General features: G+C 53.1%; 1 protein-coding gene across 4 annotated transcripts; it reads right to left on the reverse strand.

Moving 5' to 3' along the window:
• Positions 1 to 995: 995 nt before the first annotated feature.
• On the reverse strand, positions 996 to 19,853 carry DAPK2 (death associated protein kinase 2). Of its 4 annotated transcripts, XM_058156670.1 has the most exons (13): positions 18,185 to 18,909; positions 17,659 to 17,712; positions 16,538 to 16,622; positions 10,939 to 11,160; positions 8,630 to 8,768; positions 8,357 to 8,486; positions 8,099 to 8,147; positions 7,840 to 7,866; positions 6,572 to 6,724; positions 5,992 to 6,037; positions 2,514 to 2,603; positions 1,853 to 1,936; positions 996 to 1,399 (listed from the first exon to the last, which is right to left on the reverse strand). In XM_058156670.1, exons 3-13 carry the CDS (start codon positions 16,597 to 16,599, stop codon positions 1,313 to 1,315), a joined length of 1,089 nt encoding a protein of 362 aa, XP_058012653.1. In that variant the 5' UTR covers positions 16,600 to 16,622; positions 17,659 to 17,712; positions 18,185 to 18,909; the 3' UTR covers positions 996 to 1,312. The 4 variants fall into 4 exon arrangements, with proteins under 4 accessions (XP_058012653.1, XP_058012649.1, XP_058012652.1 ...); XM_058156666.1 differs by lacking the exons at positions 996 to 1,399; positions 1,853 to 1,936; positions 2,514 to 2,603 and adding exons at positions 2,622 to 4,863; positions 19,135 to 19,853 and having other exon boundaries at positions 18,185 to 18,316; XM_058156669.1 differs by lacking the exons at positions 996 to 1,399; positions 1,853 to 1,936; positions 2,514 to 2,603; positions 17,659 to 17,712; positions 18,185 to 18,909 and adding exons at positions 2,622 to 4,863; positions 19,135 to 19,853.
• Between the last annotated feature and the right edge of the window lie 854 nt (positions 19,854 to 20,707).

A 20,707-nucleotide genomic window follows, 5' to 3' on the forward strand; every position in this document is an offset into this window, starting at 1 on the left:
TTATGGAAAAGCCGGAGCTCCCTGGGGGCTGCTGCATCTTTCCAAAGGTGGCCGAGGGGATTCAGCCTGCTTGACTGGTCACCCAGCTGAGAGAGTACAGCCAAGGTTCCTCCCTCCCTCCCTCTTTCCTTTCTCCTTCCTATTTCTCTCTGTCCCTCCTTCCTTCCATTCCTCTTATGCCCAACATTGCACCATGTGTATTTTTAGCATTTAGGCTGCTGGCAAACAGGGACCGGAGGGATCCCGTGGAATCCTCATCTCTTCAAAAGGTCAAAAGAAAATGAAAGCAGGTTGTTGCCATGAATTGCCTGGGCTGCCTGTTTTTCCCCCCACTTTTTTTATTTTTTTAACAAAAAAAGAACAATACATAACATACATTGACATAAAGCATATATTCCTTCTTTATACCAGCTTCGTTTCCTTATTCTTCTCATATTTACATTCTTCTTCCCCCCCCCTTGTTTCTTTTAATTGTACTTTTCTTTTTTGTCTCATTCTCTCTTACTTCTTTTTTCTATCCTAAATATCCTTTGTTTATCACCTCCTCCTCCATTGGTATATTCTCGTTTTTCCATTTCTGTGCGTAAGCTATTCTGGCTGCTGCTATTATATGTAAAAATAAGTATCCTATTTCCTTACTATATTACGTGTTGAATATTCCCAACAGGAAGGTCGCTGGTCTCCAGTCTATATGTTGATTAGTTATTTCTTCCAGCCACTTTTTAATTTTAACCCAGAATTTTTTTGCTGTTGGGCATGTCCACCATGTATGGTAATACATTCCGTATACGTGAATTCCCTGGGCTGCCTGTTACTTCTCAGGTCCACATGGCTTTCAGGGATTTTCAAAGCCAGCTGTGAAGAGGCCAGCCTCTCGGCACCACATTCACTGCATCTTTTTGGCTCAGGGTTTATCAGCCTTGGCAATTTCAAGATGCCAGCTGGGGAGTACTGGGAGCTGAAGTCCGCACATCCTGAAGTTGCCAAGCTTGAGAAAGACATCTGGGGTGAAACGAGGTCAGAGGAGCGTTGCTGCCTTGACCAAGCTATTGGCAACTCCTCCAGAGATGGTCTGCTTGCTGCCGGAAGAGACGATGGCAGCCAGGTGGCCAGTTGGCACTGCCCAGAAGGGAGAGACGGCATTCCTCCCCTTTCCTGCAGGAACATCTGGGCTCCTCCTGTCCTGGGGCAGCTCTTTGCAGGACCTCTTCCTGCAGGAAACTTTGGGTCCCATATTGTGGCTGTGTGGAAGGCAACCATCCCATCCCACCAGCTCGGCTCTCGCCGCTGCAGTCCAACTGGTGAAACCCAGTTATGAGATGCTGCTTCTCCGCCTCAGGAGACATTGGGACGCTGCCGTTCGACTGGGCAGGTCTTCGTGGTCACTTTCACAACGGTGCTAAAACAGAGAGCAGTGTGACCTTCAGGCTGGAGACCTGCTGCTGGTGGAGAAGTCCTCTCTTTGAGGACAATCCCAGCTGACGTGCACAAGGACCAGCCCAAGGCACTCTTCCTTGGCAAGACCAGCAAGGAGCCCGTGAGCAAAACTCCTCACCAGGATCAAGCCTGGGTTGCCGCTGCTGAGAGAGCTTTGCTGCAGGACAGTCCTGCAGTACAAGCTTCTGCGACATGGAGGGAAACGGTAAGTCTCCCAGGAGGAGCTGAATGGTACTCGGGAGTGCTGGGAAGTGCAGTCCAGCCATCCTGGGGCAGTGAGGTTCCCAGGCCGGTCCTAAAGTTGGCCAGGTCCTTGTACCTCTCAAGAGAGGAGGAAGAGGTGGCAGCATTGCCAGACCCTGGGAGCCCAAGTGGGACTCTTCACTTGTCAACTCTTTGCATTCAACCTACTTACCAAACTGTCTTCTTGCATTAAGCGAACTTTTCGCACCAGCGAGCGAGATAAATGGTTGCACAGAGCCACAATGCTGTAGGTGAGCTGGGGAGAGAGAGGCACTCAGTCACCCACTGGAAACCCAACTCAGGGACACCCTCATGCTAATAATCAGGTTCCTAGAAATAGCCACCTCTGGAAGCCACACCAGGAAGGTTTATGCCATGTTCTCCCAACTCTTGGCTGCCTGTTCCTTCTTCTGAAGATTCTCATCAATGCTCTGAGCCACCCGGGACAGGGCCACCGAGGCTGTTTTCTAACAAGGCTTGAGTTCAGAAACATCCCCCCACTTTGCAACGAGGCAGCAGAAAACATACCTGGGAGGAGGAGAGGAAGCCCACGCCCTTCTCAAGGCCTGCTCTGGCCAGTCCGGACAGGATCCAGAGGCAGCCTCTACCCGAGGTCCCAAGGAGCAGGAGCCAGGCTGATTGGCTGACCAAATAGGCCTTGACCATTGCTGCTGAGCTTGGGGCTTCCAGAGAAATCCTCCCCCTCTTGCCCCCAGTTCTCCCCAAAGGAAGGGTCTTTACAAGCTCACAAGGGAAGCTGCATGGCATGGACTCCCTGGCAGCTCTTGGGGTCTCTCATTTCTGTTCCCTGATGTCACATCTCAGGTTCTTACCTTCCACCGCCTCCTGGCATACTGCTTTTTGAAGTTCTCCAAGTTAATGACTGACTCCCGCCTTACCGTGGCTTGGTGGTTGTCCATGGGCTGGAGACAAGAGGCGACAAAGTCAGGCCCAGCCTCCCCTGCCCCCCCCCCAAGGAGACAGTGCTCAAATGTGCCAGGCATTGCCTGGTTCACATTTAGGCTGGCTTTTTCCTTAACCTCAGCCCCCTTGTTCACCTGTTTTCTCTCTAGTCCTTCCTATGCAGGTGCTAGATTTTAGTCTTCCAGTTCCTTAGAGTAAGACCCATCGCCTTGTTTTTGTAATGTGCTGGATACACTAAATATCCCGTATAAAATTATTGTAGGACCATCACCCTGCCCTAACAACCCTACAGATTCAAATGTTTTGCCACTGAAATATGAGCCCATATTCAGGTATATAAATCTTGCCTGAGGAAGAACTACAAACAGCTGACCAAGCTGCTCTCTCAAAAATTTATTTACTTACTGCGTTTTTATTTATTTACTATATCTGCTGCCCAACTCCATAAGACTTTGGATGGGGTATAAATGTTAAGAAGTAGTACAGCACTAAGTTGAAAGCTTCAGGCACAGGGAGACATTTGCCTGGGTTGAAGGTTGAGGAGGCTCAGTCTCAACTACAACTGAGCTTCCTTCCGTAGCTTTCCTGGGCTTGAGAAGACGAGGGCCCACCAAGCAGCTGGTGTCTAAGTGCCCCCCACACCCGCTTATTTCAGCTTCAGTTCCTCCATTTTCTGCTAAAACTTCCCTCCCCTTCCTTTTCACCCTTCATTGAGCAGCTCTTAAGCCTTTAGAGTCTACTACAGCCGACCTGAGAGGGAATAATTTCTGAGTGAGGAAGGCCCCTCGCCTAGGACCAAGCAGAATTTGCCAGAAGGAGCAAGATCATCTTCAGGTCATCTGAACACAAGCTCTGTCTAGAAAGCACATTGCACTAAACAAATATTTATTGAGTCTCGTTCTCTGAGATTAGTTACAGAGGTGGCAGAATGTAAGCTCTCTGAAGGAGATGAGCAGAACAGCAAGCCAGATAGCGTGTCTTCCATGTCGCTCCCTCGTTCATTTTCCAATTATCTGTATACAAAAATTAGTTCCCCCATTACAGAGAGATCTCATGTCTTAATTGAGAGGAAGCAGTTTGTTTGTTTGGAATGAGATAAAAATCCAGGCTGAAGGTCCTGCCTTACGCAGCAGCAGGTGTGAGGTGACAGGGATGTGTGCAAATTTATTCTGAATCCTCCGTTTATTCTCCAAGGTATTTGCAAGATTGACTTTCAGCCAGAAAGCCTGCAGAGAGCACTTTGCAGAGCCCAAGAGACTTCACATCTGGCTCCGTTATTAAAAAATACTTTCATACAGACTTTCAAAACAAAAGAAAATCAATGGCTATTTATTTACAGCAGCAACTCAGCAATAAATAAAAAGCTTTTAAGGATGCTGAACTACAGTCGAGCCTTGAGGAGGCCTTCAGTGGCGAGGGTAAGCTCAGGTCAACTCCCAAAGGATAAAAATAGGGCAAGCTTTGAAAAAAAAGATGCAGAGCCTTATTAGAAATTGGGACTCAACCGTCAAATAACATTGTTCAAAAATAAACCTAATCGTGTGAGTTCAGCACGCAGGCTCCCATCCAAGCAATTCCTCACTGATTCGGACTGAAGCAGCAGCATAAATATCTCTGTTTTCAGCAGCATCACTGACTGGATTTTGTCATGCCCAAGTTTAAGGCCGCCAGGAATTCTTCGTAGCAGGACCTGTTCAGCAGCTCATTGAGGTCCTTCTGGAAGACACAGCCGAAGCTGGCTGGGGCATAGCTTTCATCGCAGCCCTCGGACCAGAAGCTGCCCGTTAAGTCTTGGATCCACTGGAGTTCTTCCGACAGCTCCTTGCTCAGCCGTTCGTAGTGCGACTGCCGGCCCATGTATCTCTCCGCGACCCCAGCAAGGTTGGCACCCACTGTCTGGATGTCGTCCTTCAGGTGCTTCTTCAGAGAGTCAATCTTGCGATATTCGTACTTCAGCTGGGAAAGCTCATGCTTCACGCTTTCATGCTCCTCCTTGTACCAAGCTTCCTTCTCGTTGTAGATGGAGACCAGCGCATCAATGTCCCCTTGCAAGGAGTCGTGGGAGGCTGCCAGGATGCCGACGCTCTTCTCCATGCCAGAGATCTCCTCTACCACATGGGCAAAGCGTTCAAAGGTGGCATAGGTGTTGTTTGGAGGAATGCTGGAGTGGCTTTTGATGGTGTAATCTCTCAGCCATTTGGTCTTCAGCGGCCTGTGCTCGGTCCTCCTGTGGCCTTGGACTTTGGAGTCTTCTTTGGACTGGAGAGAAGCCGGAGGATGGTTATTTACCAAGGATATCTCACCACAGGGGTCTAAAGACACCACAACATCAACATCATCACACCAGGGTGCAAATACACACACGTGCAGTAGGTGCCAGAAGCAAGCGCACGTCCTCTCTCCTCTCCATGCATTTGGCATCTTTCTTGCAAAACGTTTGTGAAACAGGAGCGTTCCCACAAGGAAAAGGGCCTCACTACGTGCCAACATCCACATCTGTACACAGCTCTGGACTAACCTCTGTCAAAACAGAATATCGCTGGGACAGTCCCACCAGCATTTATAGGAGGCGGCATAGGAAAAGTTAAATTCCAGCACTCGAAAGGGAAAATGCACTGGGGGCAGAGCCTGCCTTACATGGGATGCCCAGCGAAGAGAGAATTTTGTGCCAACTCATTTCATGGATTTCCAAAAATAAAATAAAAATTCAGATCAGTTTACAAATGACTGCCAGTGTTCATAGGTTTTTGATATTCTATGATTGGTTTGGAATTTCCAAAATTCACCTGGGAAATGCTGACCTCAAGATGCCCCTTCTGGCTTTGGCATGCAAAAGGAAGGGGGGACTGATCCCCGAGGCGGCTCTCCCTTCTTCTAGTTCTTCCTGGAAAGTTGCACCCACAAGCACCCACTGACTTCAAGAAGGGCAGGAGGGAAGGATTCTACATTCAAGCAAAGCCGAGATAACCAACTGCATCATTCCATGCCAACAGCAGAGAGTGGTACGGAGAATTCAGTGTGTGCCAGGACAGAAAATTGTATCTCAAGTCTGGAATAATAATATGTTCAAGAGAAGATTTTTTTTTTTTGAAAGCTAGGCCCGATTGCTTTATTCCTGTCCTCTGAAAAGGACCTCAGATATAGCTTGGCCACCAGGCAGGCTTTGCAGCGGACAACTACAGTAAACAGAAGGATTCCCCAAATTGACCTCATGCTGCTAAATGGTGAAAATCAGGGTATGAAATGGGTGGGGGGTTGGGTTGGGTGAGGTGGGAGGCTTTCTCTGCCCAGTTAGGGAGGGCCATACCAACTTCTGTCCCACTTCAACAGCACTTGGATGTTCTCCTCCCATCCACTGTAAAACCTCCCGGTCCCTTCTTGACTTACCCTGATCCAGGGGTGCCTGAGCGCTTCCTGGATTGTGAGTCGTTTCCTAAAAGTGGAGAAAGACCTCAGTGAATCCCCCCCACCAATGTGGGAAAGAGCTGCCAGTCAGAAGCATCTTTCAAATGCCTCATGCAGGGATGGCACACATCTGTGGAAAGGCCTCAAATCACGAATATGAGACCCATACGGAGCCCGTCCAGGAAGCACATGGGAGGGGAGGGGAGGGGGTCGTAAGCCTGTTTATCTACAATCAATGCACCTTCTATGCTTATTTTGAAGAAGCATGTCTGAGAGCTAAGAAGGCACTCATAGGAAATTCATTCTTAGATTAGGGGCCCAGGAAGAGCACCCCATAAATGCCCATTTTTTCCTTTTCGGAAGTTAAGCAGAGCCCTGTGGCTCCTAAGTCGAATTGTGCTGAACCAAAACAGTGTTTCCCTTTTCTCCTAGGAGTCCCAGTGAGGCATCTTTAGAGCCCACAAAGGTTTTCCAGCTTCTTCTCAGATGCAGTGGTCATCTAGGCACCTCCTGGGCTAGACATAGGACTCTCAGTCCTGGCAAGACACTTGGGACGACGTACCGTGTATCTTTCACCAGAAGTTTCCGGATAAAATCTTTTGCCAGATCACTGGTGTGGCTGAAGAATTCTTCATCAAATTCATAGCTGACAGCAGTGATGTTAGCTAGCGTCTCCTGCTTGGTCTCTCCAAGGAACGGAGAAGCACCACTCAGCCTGCATGGGGAATTGGGGGGGGGGGTTGCAGGGAGGGAGGGCCAGAGTATCAGGAGTGGATTTGACAGGCTGGTGGAGACAGAAGAAGCCAAGTACCATGTGCCAAAGAGCCCACAGGAAAGGGCCCTGTGAGAATCTGGTTATAAAACCAAAACAAGCATTTGTGTTGCCCAGGAAGGCTCCCTTGTGGCTTAGTTGCCACAGGGAGGGAGGGAGGGAGGGAGGGAGGGAGGGAGGGAGGGAGGAAGGAAGGACGGAAGGACCAACCGTAGCCCAGATCCAGAGCTATCTCTCCTCTTCCTGCCTTGGTAGGAATTTGGGCGCACACAACAGAAGCCAGGAAGAGGGAGCAACTGTAGCCTGCTGGGTTGGGGTGGGTGGGAGATCCATGGCCAGGGACCCCCAAAGCCTTCCTCCCTTGATGGGCATCAGAGGTTCCTATCCCTGAGCTGCAGCCTTCCCAAGACCATGGACAGCTCCACGCTGCCACCTGGTGAGCGGCCTGTGCAACTGTTCCCAGGGATTCCCAACCGCCTTATGCGCTTACTTTTACTTACACTGGCCAGCTTTGGGCATTTTGCTGGGGTAACTGAGCAGAAAGTGGGCAGTCCCATTATGGATCATCTTCTCCCACCCCTGCCCAAGGAGACCTGCGGGGCCAGCCTTGACTTCTCCATTTGCCTGCCCTCCGCCACCTTGCTAGTCTATAAGAATGTTTTTAATCGCAACAATTAGTTGCATGTAGATCCATCCAATCTGCGTAATACTCAGTTACAGCCTCACACTCTCTTCCGATTTGCAGCTCAATTCTTGTTGTTTCTCTCCCACCCCCTCCCCATAATTCCCTCTGGTCTGAGACATCCCTTCCCAGTGCCTATGCAACCTCTTTCTCAGGAGGGGCTGGGGGAATGGAGCCCACCTCCACTTTTGGCACCAACAGCCTGAGACAAGTTTCTTCCTCCCAATCTGGCTGATCTTACAGGGTTGTTGTGAGGATAAAGTGAGGAGAGGGCATTGATTGTACCTCTTGCAGGAAATGTGGGGTTGCAAATAGCAGGGAACAGATAAAAATAAATAGATGAATAAATAAAGGGAACTAATAATCCAGTACTTACAATATATAAGTGATGACTCCAATGCTCCTGAGGAAAAGGGAAAAAAGAAAACACACCCACAGATTTGTGCTAAAACCAATCACTCGGTCAGGTGAACAGTAGGAAAAAACGAACAAACTTGTCTTCTGCTTGCTGATTTCTTTTCAAAGGCTGATCCAGACCGCAAAAATCAGCTGGACCAACCCGCAGCCCAACCAAAGAAGACCAGGTTAAGGAAGGGGGCTTGGAGGGACAGCAAACGCAGGCAGAAAAGACTCACCACAGATCAGCTGCCAGTCCCAGTGGCTCGTAATTGACGATTTCTGGAGCTGGAAGGAGAGTGTGGATCCCCAGGTCAGACAGACAAAGGCTGCCTGCCCCAACTTGAAGCCTCCCAGACGTGTTAGAGACAGCCAGGACCCATCATCCTCAGCCAGGAAGGAAGCTGCATTCCTGGCAGACATGGCAGGGCCCCAGACTGAGAGACCCTGCCACCCAGGGCCCTGGATAAGTTGTGGGCAAAAGGGCACCAACTTACCTACGAATTCTGGCGTCCCAAAAATATTCTTAAACTCCACTCCATCTTCTATTTCATGGGCCAGACCAAAATCGATCAGCTTTATGTGAGGAATGGGGAGGGTTTTGTCCAGCAGCATAATATTCTCAGGCTTTAGGATGAGAAGCAGAGCAGAGAAGGGAAGAGCGTCAGCCCTCAGGCTGAGCCGGAGAGGGAGGGGGGCTCAGGGGGCTGCATCCCCGGCTGGACTGTCCGGACGGGAGGAAAAGAGCTTTAGAGGCAGCGGCTATTCACCTTTAAATCAAAATGGGCGATCTTCTTGGTGTGCAGGTAGTTGACCCCGTCCAGGATCTGCTTAATGAACTGTGTGGCTTCCTCCTCACTCAGCGACTCTTTCTGGGCCAGGAAATCAAAAAGTTCCCCTCCAGATACTCTGCGAAATCAAGAGGAGGAAGCGCATGGTGGTCCCCGTGTTCATTGCCTACCTGACGATTCATCCCAAATGAAATAACATTATAAACATACGGGGAATTACTTATAAAAATCTCAATTGTGGGAAGGAGAAACAGCCAGGATGCCTTCCTTTGTCTTTCCTTCCCTGGGCTGGAAGATGCCCTAAAATGAGCCGTCCTCATAAAAACACCCTGAAAAGTTGGAAGATGGCTTCTCTTTCAGCAAATTGCTGCTCCTCCTGTGAAGACGGTGCAATTTGGATAAGGCACCTCTTGTTTACTGAGTTTGTTTTGTTCCACAAAGAAACAAGTGGCAAACTTCCAAATTTGCTTCTTTCCTCAACTGAGCCCAGCCTCCATCACGGCACGTCCGGATGGGCTGGGACTCCGTCCTCTGATCAACCCGAGGCTCCTTCTGCAGCCCCCCCAAATTGGCAGCCTGCCTGTGAGAACAGATCTCTCAAAGGAGACCACTTCCTTTCACAAATCGGGCAGCTATTTGTGCTCCGGAGTGAGGCTTACATTGCTTTCTCAACCTTTCTGCCCTCTGAGAGTCTCGTTTAGTCCCAGAACCAGAAATGCCCCCAAATGTTCCTGCCTGAAGCAGAACTGGATTGTGTGACAGATCTGTAACTGTGACAAGAGACACAACTGTGCTTTGCATTCCGTCAAAATCCAGCAATAATGGTGACCCAGAAACTTGGATGGAATAATTGACGCTAAGCTTAAGTGAGTGAAGTTTATTGCAAGGCGGTGCTCAGTGTTGATCCAGGCTTCTAGAGACCCTCTCTGAGCATTTCAATACTTGCAGAGACCCCAAATCCATATTTACATGGAAGAACTGAGTTATTTGGGCGTTTTGCACTTAAAAGGATGGCTGGGGGTTTTGCATCCATTTCTAGTTTGCGTTTGTAGCTTCATATTCCAAGCTCCAACCATTTGGGAAAGCCTGTCTTTGTTCTGAACCAACAACCTGGAACAGTTTCCTTCTTGTTCAAAAAATATTCACTTCATTAAAACTGGATTTATAAATAAACAAGGAAAGGGGACATTCACTGCTTTTATGCATGAGGAGCTACGTGTAGGCACTATGTGGTTGGTTTGGTTGAGCTCAGTGGTGAAAAATGAACTGGTGTGCTGGCTGTGTATGCAGTGTGCGCCAAATGTGCACTGCATGCACGTGCAGTGTGCACCAAATGCACGCTGTGCGCACACTCATGCGCATTATGTCCCAAATGTGCGCTGCACATGGAAAAAAGAGGCTTGGGAAAGTAAGTAGAAGAGCGAGGGGGGAAACAGCTGTGCCGCGCGATTTAGATTCGCTAGAAAGCAGGATTTCCTGCTTTCTAGCGATTTTAAATCACAGCACAGCTGATCATCGGAAATACCGGTAGCTTTTTTTTACTACCAGTTCACCCAAACCAATGCGAACCGATAGCATTTCACTACTGTTTGATTCCTCTGGTTCGAGATTGGCTGAATCCAGCCAATCAGGTTTGAAAACTCTCTGGCTCAGCCAGTGGCGAAATCTGAACCAGTTTGCTACCGATTCACTGGCCACGCATGCGTGCTGCATGCATACATAGTGCCCACCAAACACGCGCTGCGTGCGCATCAAATGCATGCTGCATGCACATGTGCAGTATGCACCAAAAGGAGGCTTGGAAAGGTAAGTAGAACAACGAGGGAGGGAATCAGCTGTGCCGCGTAATTTCCTGCTTTCTAGCAAAGCTAAACCGTGCGGCACAGCTGATTGTCAGGATACCGCCAGTTGGGAGGAACCGGTAGCTTTTTAAACTACCAGTTCAACCAACCGGTGGCTTTTTTTTTTTTACTACCGGTTCGCCCGATTGCATGTGTGAATAGAGAATATTTTGATAAGCAGAGCAGAAACCCTAAACTGATCTGCAGGTAGATTAATTTTTATTTTAGGCAAACAAGATAGCAGAGACCCAGAATCGCCTCATAAACTGGAGGATTCTCTGTGTTGATGAAATAGATTGGTGTTTCTCAAGCTGGGGGGCTTTAAGATCCTTGGACTTCAACTCTCAGAATTCCACAGGCAATGATGAAATAGTTAATGCGCTCCACCATTCCCAAAGATTCCTCTGAGAGGGGAAACCAGCCAACCCCGCCAGATCCCCTACTCACAGCTCGAGGATAAGGACCACGTCGGTTTTGTTCTCGTAAACCTCGTGCAGCTGGATGATGCTGCTGTGCAGAATCTGCTGCAGGATGTTCACCTCCCGCTCAATCTCCTCCCGCCGGACCCCGCGGCGACTGGCCCGGCTCTGCCGCTTCTTGATGAACTTGGCTGCATAGTCCAGCCCCGTGGCCTTCTCCCGGCACCGCTTCACAATGGCAAATTGCCCGCTGCAAGCAAAGCCACCGGACAGGGTTACTCGGGAGTGAGATGGTGAGACAGAGGGGAGGCTCCCTGGATGCTCCCCATCCCTCCCGGCTAACGGAAACGGGTGCCAGATGAGGGCTGGACAATGGCAGGCATTCCAAGATGTAATGAAGATTCAGTCATCCGGGCCAAAAGCATCTAAAAGGTGAGGTCATGGCAACTGGACCAAAGTTTATTAAAACTGAGATGTTTCACTACTCATCCAAGTAACTTCTTCAGTCAAAATGATAGGCAGAGAGTCAGAGAATTTTTTAACTCAACTTTGGTCCAGTTGCCATGATTGAATCTTTTTAGATACTTTTGGTCTGGATGACTGAATCTCCCTTTACATGTTGCTTTTCATTTTGGGGAGAAATGCTGACAAGGCTTGATGGGGCAGCCTTTCTGCGTGGCTGGCAGGCCTTTCAGGAAACAGAGGCCAGATGAGCCAACACCACAGCCTGAAGGGTGGGAGGCTCCCCCATGCCCTCTTCCCTCCAGATGTGAAGAAATGTGCCTCGAGGGGCCTCCTCGCACGAAGCTCTTCTGAAGCTCAAAAGGAGGAAGCTGCTGCACAAATCCTTCCTCAAACCCCTTCCCCAGAGGAGGGGAGGCTGTAGAACAGGCAAAGGCCCCCTCCCCCCTCTGCGAGAGATGGACCCCCTCTGACCTCTTCTCGGAATATCCCAACTCACAAAGGTCCCAGGGGCATGAGGTGCCAGCTGTGTGGATAGTGCAGTAATGCAACTGAGACACCAGATGGCGCTAGGCTTTGTGGCCTCTGGAAATAAGCAATGGGGTGGGGGCTCTTTCTGGCTGAGAATAAGCAGAAGCCCCCCTGTCCACCCCACCCCGTCTTGTCTGAAACTGGGGAAGTTGAGCGTTCTCGGCATTTGAGACCCAGGTTGCAAGCCCATTTGAACTGGAAAAAGCATATTCAGATGACCGGCGGGCGAGGGTTGCATGCCATCTAAACATTGGCATCACATCACGTGCTGGGCATGACGGGCAGGGGGTATTTTTGGAGGTGCCTTAAGAGCCCTGATGCTCAGCAGAGGCAGGTGCTCTGAGCTGGGAGCGCAAAATCCGGTCCCAGATGGGCCAAAGCGATGCTCAGCTCAAAAGTAGAAAGTCGGGCAGGGGAGAAGTGGGGGGGGGGCTCCTCTACTCTACTGGCAGCTTCCGCCAGACTTGGTGGCACCACCCAGAGCCCGCCTGGGGCAGGCGACAGGAGGAGGCTGTCCAGCTGCCTGCCTTCTTTACCCTGGCCAGATGACTTCAGCGGGAGAGCATTCACACGCTGCAAAACAGGCTTCTTTGCCCACCTCGGCTGGCTGGGGATGATGGGACCCGTTATCCAACCTAGCTGAGGTCACCCAGTTAGAGGCCCCCACTGCAGGATATGGCAGGACTTCGTACATAAAGGCGAGTCGTAAAGGGACGGAGGGGGGTTGAAGTCGGTCTGTAGCTGCGATCCCCAGCATGGAGGGCTGAAACCATCGTTGTGGCTGTGTGAATCCAGTAAAGGCTTGTTTGCTTCTCAAAATGCCAGCTGGCCCCCCAAAAGCAAGTTTCCCAGGTCTGTTAGAGCAAATCTGTTTGGGCTGCTCCACTGTCAAAGGGGGACCCCATCGATTGGTCCCTTGTTAAGTGAGGCTGCTGGTTCCTCCCCCCCTTGCCCAAGGGTGGGGAATCTGGGGACCACAATAAAATCCCCTCTTCAGGAGCAGAGCCCCCTGGACTGAGCAGTGCCCAGACATCGAGGCCCACCCACCCGGGCTTTCCTCGGCCGCCCTTTCTTGATTCTGCGAAGTTGGCCTGGGTCAGTCCTCGTCCAAGGCTGGTGCCCTGTTGCCAGCCAGGCTCCCTGGGTGCTGCACAAGAGGCCTGGTGGGGGTGGGCAGCTGATCCAGCGGCCTCCTCTCCCCACCCCCTGCTTCCCCCTGGTCTCAACTGCCTTTCCTGATGGCCAGAATGACCCTCCCAGAGGCTAAAGATAGACAGGGAGCCGGAGCAGCTGTGCCCGGAATGAGAAGAGGTGGCCGTTCTGAAGGGCCCAGCGAGGGGCCGGGGGCAGCGGAACGGAAGGCTGGTTTCTCAGGGGGCGCCATGGCCGAACTGTGAAGAGTGGCAAAGGGCGAAGGGCAGAATCCGGAGATCAGCAAATAAGGCCATGGAGGCGCCAGGAGTAATTGGAGGGAGGAAAGCCTCCCACCCTATTTGGGGACCATGGGATCTGGAGTCCAAACCTGGTGCCGGGTGGAAACATTGCAGCTATTCCCGTCGGCAGCCCCACAGGCCACGCAGGAGACCCTCTTTGGGGCCAAGCATCACCCTTTATTTCATCCCCTTAAGAACAACCCTGCAAGGTGGGCTGGGCTGAGAGACCCCAAGTCACCCCATGACATCTGGTGGGGGGCTGCCTGTGGAGAAAGGAGGGGCTGCCCCCCTGCGATTCCATGTATTTTGTCAAAAGCCAAGTTTTGCAAGGCAAGGAATGCAGCCCCCAGATTCCCCTGGGAAACCTCCAGAAAGAGCCATCCCAGGAGAGGCTGAACAGCCCCGCCCCTTCTGACACAGAGCAGCAGCAGCAGCAGCAGCAGTGAGACTGGGGGGGGGGGGCGGAGTTGGGGGGGGCTCTTTTTTTAGTCCATTCATTGGCCCAAAGGCTGCCCACAACTCGCCCTTTGTTGCCAAGGCGGCTGCCTTCCAAAGAGAAAAAGGCCCGGGGGGGTTGTGTGTGTGTGTGTGTGGGGGAACAAAGGGACCCCACCGGCAGCACAGTAAAGCAGCTCCTGTGAGGCTGGACGGGCACTTTGTGGGCCAAATGCCAGGCCAGAATCCCACTCAGAGTTCCAGCCCAGAAATGCAAACAGCGGCTGAAGTGAGCAAACCTGACTCACCCACGGCTGAGTCGGCCCCCTGGCTGGCCCCCTTCCCACTGGGGGAGGGGGCAAGAGAGGGGGGCTAGACAGGCTCCGGGGGCCAAAGCCTGCTCGCTGTGCTCTTTGCACGTATCTCAGTTGAGCGCAGCCGCCTTTGGCCCTTCAGACCCCTTTCTCCTGGCCGAGGCCAGCCACTGACCACCGAGGCTCCCTGGGCTGACGGGGGCTGCACCCAGAGTCAGTGCTTATAGGGAATCTCAGCTGGGATGGGAACCCCAGCCTGCTCCCCCGCTCCTTCGCCTGCACCCGTGAGAATCAGCCTGCTCAACATACGCCCAACCATTGTTAGGTGGGACACAACACTCATCCAGGTGCTCCTGCCTCACCTGGGCGCCCAATGACTCATCACACCTGCTTTTGCACAAGCCACTCTTGTCTGGGATCCTGGAGAGAGCCAACCGTACTTGGATTAGCCCCAACTGGCCATCCACACAATGCCAGACCCAATGGTGGCTTCTTCAGAAGCAGCCCCTCGCCTATCCAACCGCCAATGTAAGCGCCCCAGAAACCAGGCTCCTCAAGTTGGTCCTTAATCTGGCAAGTGGGGGGTGGGGGTGGGGATGATCGGAACTGCAATCCCATCACTTCTGGAAGCTCCTGCCGGGTGTTCTGACTGCTGCCTGGTTATCGCTCCTCTTTGCCCCAATTCAGGCCAGCGGCCCTTGGCTTCCTTCTAGCACAGGCCTCCGTGCTCAGGAACTGGCCAACGCCCAGCGTGACCTTGGGCCCCATTGCAGCCTCCGCCCTTATCACGAGGTTGCTCACCCCTCCCTGGGTCCTCTGACAGGGGCTGAGTGGGGAGGGGATCTGCCCACCAGGATCTTCCCAAACCGTCGTGCCCTTCGACTAATTGATTATTCACTGGATCCAGTGGAGCCCTTCAGGATGCCAAGAGCAGAAAGGGCATCCCAGTCCCCAAAGGTTCTTCCTGGGGCGAGAGAAGCCCATCTCACGGGGAAGAACTAGGGGAGCGACTGCTCATCCCTCATTTTCAGAAACGTGAAGTCCAGCCCTTGACTGCTAGGAGGAGAGCTGGGCAGGCTGGCCGAGACCTCCCTTGGTCAACTGTTCGTAGCAAAGTCTTCCACAACGACACACCCACTTTCTGACTGCAAACAACCCCCTTGGAACCCATCCAAAGTGAAGCATGAAGTCACCCGAATGGCTGCTGCCCACAGAACCAGGGAGCCATGACATCGAGGGACGTTCTGGGCAACATGACCCTAGTGCTCTGCATCCCAAGTGCCCAGGGCAGCCAGTGGCCACTGAGGGCCCAGGAAGAGCCGCTGCCCCCAAAAGCTGCTAAATCTCCACCGGCCACTGGCCGACCACGTGGTGGCCTATCTGGGCATCACTGGAGAGACCCCCACAGTCCTAAGCAACTGGGGCACCCCCGGTACTTTTCCAGGTTCATTCTGGACCCCGTGAAGTCAGCTAGCAATCTGCAAGGGATGGGCCGCCTGCCCTGGGGCAGAATTGCAATTCCAAAACCTTTTGGCTCAGGAAATTACATGACTGGAACAAGCTTTGATTCATGCCCTGAGCGGCTTCCTCTTTCCACCACTTGACAAAGGTACACAAAGCTGGCAGGAGCGCCAACCGGCTGCTGCCCCAGAGGAAGGTCCCTGCTGGGGACACCCTTTCACCAAGAGGCAGGTTGGGCTCAGGGGCCCAAGCCAGGTAGGGGCCCCTGCAGGGCTGTTTCGGAACCATCTGGCTGCTGTGCCAGGAGAAGGCAGCCTCCAGCTCTGACACAAGGAACAAGGCGGGCAGGGCAGTCACGCCACTTCCCAATCCTGAGCTGCCGGCTGAAAGCTTCTTTGCTCTGGGATGGTCCTGGCAATCCCTCCACTGGCCAGACACAACTGTCACCGCCTGGAACTGCTGCGTGTCTCCCCAGGGAGGCTGTTGGAGGCTCCTTTGGTGGAACCAAGCAGGAGGCAGGTCCCTGCAGGCGTTTTTCTGAGGCTGGCTCCTCCTGATACCATCAGGGCTCTGGCCCCAGACAGCCGCCTTCAGACCCCAAGCGTCAGAAGTGCTCCTAGTTCACACGAGGAGGAAATGGTTTTCCATCTCTGCCCAGCAAGCCCAGGGAGTGGGATCATGCAGCCCAGTTCAGGCCAGCGAGTGTCTTGTGAATGTGTATTTCAGGCGCTTTCAGGTCCCCACCCCCCCACCCCCATCAAAGTGTGGAAATATCAGGCAAGACAAAAATGGCCTCTTCATGCCAAGCCTTCTAAATAGAGCAGCCAGCATTCCACAGAGAAGACGATTCTTCTTCCTTTCACTTAGCAGCCCCTCTGCCAGGCGACCCCCTAGAAGCCCACTATGGGGGGTGCATTTCTGTGGCAGAGAAACATAACAGCGAAGAAGTCCCTGAATTGAGATGAAAGGTTGGAACCGGATTGGGGCTTACCTGCCGAGCTCCTCCCCGATTTCATACAGGTCGTCCACCTTCTGCTGTTTAAACACGGCCATCCCTGGAGTCTGTGCCCTGCAAGCTGAGAAGGGAAGGCAAAGAAGAAACAGCCTTTTAAAGCATCTGCTCATTTCTGTCTTCCTTTGGTTAAACTTCTCTCCCGCATTTCCGCCAAGAGATTAAAGCCAGATATGGTCCATCAGGCTCCCATTTAGATTTAATTTCCTGGACTGGTATGTATCATAACAATTCAGCGTCTCAAAAGCGTGGATTAGTACAATAGGGGCACAGTGGCCTGCTTTACGTGGGACCCAACTTAACTGCGTATGTACTAACCCCCCCCCCGGAGGCCGCCACACAGGCTGGCCTGGTGGGGCTGGGGGTCCGGGAGCAGGAGCCCCGGCCCATCCTCAACACAAGCCACTTCCTCTCCCAGGGCCTCCCTAGTCCACCCTCCCACCCCTAAGGTGCTCTGGGCCAGGACAGGCAGAGCCCAGCCCAGCCCAGGAGAAGCTGAGATGCCTGCAAAGGGAGAGAGCTGGACAGATGGGCCCCAGGGAGGCTGCTGACCATATGCTGGAAAAGACCAGAAGGGGCAGAATCTTTTTCTGGGCACTCCCGAAGTTTTCTAGTGGCAGAGAAGCTTGCTTGCTTAGACTCAGTTTTCACATTGTAAAATGGGGATAACCTAAGCAGACTTTTGAAGGACCCTGTCGGGGGGGTGGGGGTGGAGGGTGGAAAGAGAGTGCAGGGCCTCTGAAGGACCAGGCATTTCTGCCAAGGTGATTTTAATCCAGCAATGTGTCCCCCTGCAGCAGCAGCATAGTTGGTGCTGATGCCCCTCCTGACACCTGGATCGCTCCAGCTTTTTCCAACCCAATTCTGACTCAGTACAACCAAACCCCCTTGGTTCCCCTGCCTGAGCGCCTCCCCCCCCCCCCCCCAATTTACTCAGGAGAAGATGGGATGCTCTCATCTATTGGATCTCTACCAAAAAAAAAAAAAGGGCCTCAGCCAGATTGGAGGACACCCTTTAAGCCCACTTTTTAAAAAAAAGGATTTTGTTCTAATCTCCTTAAAATGTGGCTGATCCACTTTTTGAAACCCTAGCAGAATACCTGAGATTATCTTTGGCTGAACCAAAATGAAGCTGCAAGCAGCAAAGGGCCAACCTAAAGCCAGAGACAAATGAATCGGTGGAGGAAATGTCCTTGGGGCATCCAATCAGGAATCAAAATACAATTAAGGCCAAAAGAGGAACCACAGAAGGACTCCGATGGGTCCTGGGTGGAACAAATGGCCCCTTGGCGGAGATGCCCTTGGAGCGGCAATGAGGGGGGGGTGAACGTCCCCCGAGAAAGGTTCAAAGGGATCTGGGATTCTTTTCCTGGAAACTCTGCTCTCCAGGCGCCCGGATTCTCCTCCCTGGGACATTCAGCCTAGAAGGCAAAGTGAGAATCTGGGGGCCCCTTCAGCGTCCACCCATTTCACGGCCATTGGAAGGAGATGGCTTCAGCCCACAGAGCCTGTGCCAAACTAAATTGATTAGGCTTCCAGCAGGCAACAGGCTGCACAACATCTCTATTTGGGAGATTATTGCAAGTCAAGACATAATGAAATTAACAGCTTTTGAGATCATCTCACCTTCAGCAGAGGTGCCTGTTGGGACAAACGGTCGCCTTTCCCTTTTGGCAGCCACAATTCCCCTTGGGGGCCCCTGAGGAGCCTCCTCCTGCTTCTTTTCCGCCAGGGGAGTCCCAGCTGCTTTCTATCAGTCTGCAGGGTGCAAAACTGTCAGGCTGGGAGATCCTGCAGCATGCGAAGCCCCCAAGGGTCCCTCGGTTTGGGCACAGGTTTGGGAGCAGAGCCCCCAAAGGGCTTTGAAGCTGCTCCGAGGGGCTCCGGGGCAAACAGTCTCTCGCCCCCCAAGGGCCTGGGCAGGGCTGGGGCAGCTGGGGCCCATGTACAGAGTGCGCACAATAGCCTCAAGCCACAAGAGTTTTGCAGCCAGCCGGTCCTTCTCAGAGGCAGACAAAATGAAACAGAAACAAGCCAAGCCGGTGAGAGACACCTTCAAAGGCAAACAAACAAACAAACTTCCCTTTTGGGAAGAGGCAGCGCTGTGCTAGGAAGGCCGGCTGTTCTCCCCCTCCGAGGGCCTTGTGGGTCAGCCAGGAGGCTTTGGCCCCCCGGGAGGAACGACTCTGGCAATGCCCCATGGGGCACAGGGGCCACTGGCCGGCCAAGCTGCCTTGGGCCCCAGAGGAAGGGCTTCATCCCCCCTGGGCATCCCGGCATCCCAGGACGTTGCCATCTTCCCCAGCTGTGGCAACACCACGGGGGGCGGGGTGGGGGGGGTCTCTTCGGCTCTCTCCCAGAGCCTCCTTGGTCACTCAGCTTCCCGGACAAGCCCCCAACTCAGCTGCCCCCCCTCACCAGGCGTCGAGGGATTCCCACCAACTGAGCTGCATCGCCGGGGGAGGGGGGGAGGCGGTGGCTGGAGAGGGACAACCCGCCTTCGCCGCCCCCCGCCCCGCCCGCTCCGCTCCCCCGCCCGTCCAGCCCTGCTCTGCCGACCCGCCCGGAGAGCCTACCTGCGCGGCGCCGTGAGCCGAGGGCACCTGGAGCAGCCTCCTCGTCTGTCTGGTGGGCTGGGCTGGGCCGGGGAGGAGCCGCGGGCGTCCCGGGCGCCCCCTACAGCCCAGTGGCGGAATGGCCGGCCCGCAGCCTCAGCGGAGCCTCCCCGCATCTGCGGCCGCTTCCTTGGGGGCCAGGACGGGGGCCGCCCCCCCCATCCACCGAGCGGGTGTCGGGCCCTCCCAGGGACCCCCAAGTGAGGAGAGGCCGGGCGGAGACGGGGCTGCGGTGGAGGGCGTTGCCTCGCGTCAAACAACTTTCGCCCAAAGGGAAATTCTTAGAAAAGCGGGCAAGAGGCTCCCAGGCGCGGAATGCTGGATGTGAAATCCCGCCAGAGACGCCAGTGGCTTCGGCAAATCGTTTCTTGCTCCCAAAGGTCTTCCTGTTTCAGTCCTGGGGAAGCCAGGAATTAGACGGCAGTTCTTAAGGCTAAAAAACCTCTTTAGTTTGAAACCGCCGAAAGCCTGGCCTGGATCCATCCCTCTTCTCTTACTTAACTCAATAGATTAAGCCAGGATTAAGGCAGGTTAGTCATTAACCAGGGAAGTGTCCTGACCTGGGTCAAGGGGGCTTCCCTCTACTAGTCCCACCTTAAGCATGAAACTAGATGGGTGATTTTAAGTCAGTCACTTTCTCAGCCCCACCTCACAGGGATGTTGTGTTGGGGAAAATAACAGGCATTAGGATTAGGTATGTTCTCTGCCTTCAGTTCTCTCTCTCTCTCTCTCTCTCTGTAAAAAGGCAGGATCCCAAAATACCCTGGAGCGCCACTTGAGCACCCTGGGCATTGACAAAATGGTCAATTAAAAAAGGCGGCTTGACTTGGGACAGCTGCCATGCTGCAGAGCCCCTTGGAGCCCCATCCATCATCCACATCTGCCCACGCCAGCTGCTTGGAAGGATTCCATATGTGGACAAAAATGCCAAATCCAGCCTAAATATCGGGCTGTATGACCGACCATCATAACAGCTGCAAAATGAAATGGGAGGGAGGCTTGTAGGTAAAAGGCACAAACAGGAAAAGGCCCTTTCTTGCCTTAGCCAGAAAATTCCTCCTCCCTCCCCCCAGCTGCCATTTCCTGCCTTTTGCCTGGACTGCAGAAGCCGACACCCTCTTGACCCCCCCCCGGGGGTCCCCTGCACAGGGAGGGGTCAGGCAGTTGGGCCTGTTCTTTTGTATCAGCGGCCCCAGGATTGGGCTCACAGCCCGCCTTTGTTCCCTGATGGGCCCATAGGAATGGGGGTCCTCCCGGCATGGGTGAGCTTCCTCTGGCTCCTGGCAGATGCCCACTGGGATCCTCAGATGGACGCTCCATGGCCACTAGCAGGGTATCAGCCCCTCCATACCCCCAGCTGAAGGGTGTCCAGTGGCAAAGGCTGAACCGGGTCAGGGCAAAGAGCTCAACTTTACTCTGCAGGCCATGTCGGTTCTTCATCTGCCACGGACAATGGGACTCACCACCCCCTGCACCTCCTGGCATGTGTTCTTTCAGGTGCCACCCAAATCTCTGTCAAGGGAGACCCGCTCGG

This window comes from Ahaetulla prasina, chromosome 13 (assembly GCF_028640845.1).
Source record: "Ahaetulla prasina isolate Xishuangbanna chromosome 13, ASM2864084v1, whole genome shotgun sequence".
Taxonomy (NCBI): Eukaryota; Metazoa; Chordata; class Lepidosauria; order Squamata; family Colubridae; genus Ahaetulla; species Ahaetulla prasina.

Excerpts from the sequence above, each read along its gene's own strand:
- DAPK2 (XM_058156669.1), bottom strand. The coding sequence starts at position 16,599 with ATGGCCGTGTTTAAACAGCAGAAGGTGGACGACCTGTATGAAATCGGG. Across the intron at positions 8,769-10,938 it reads GTGGTCCTTATCCTCGAGCT|AGTATCTGGAGGGGAACTTT; the intron begins GTGAGTAGGGGA and ends TTGATTTCGCAG. Across the intron at positions 6,038-6,571 it reads CTTCTGGTGAAAGATACACG|GAAACGACTCACAATCCAGG; the intron begins GTACGTCGTCCC and ends CTCCACTTTTAG.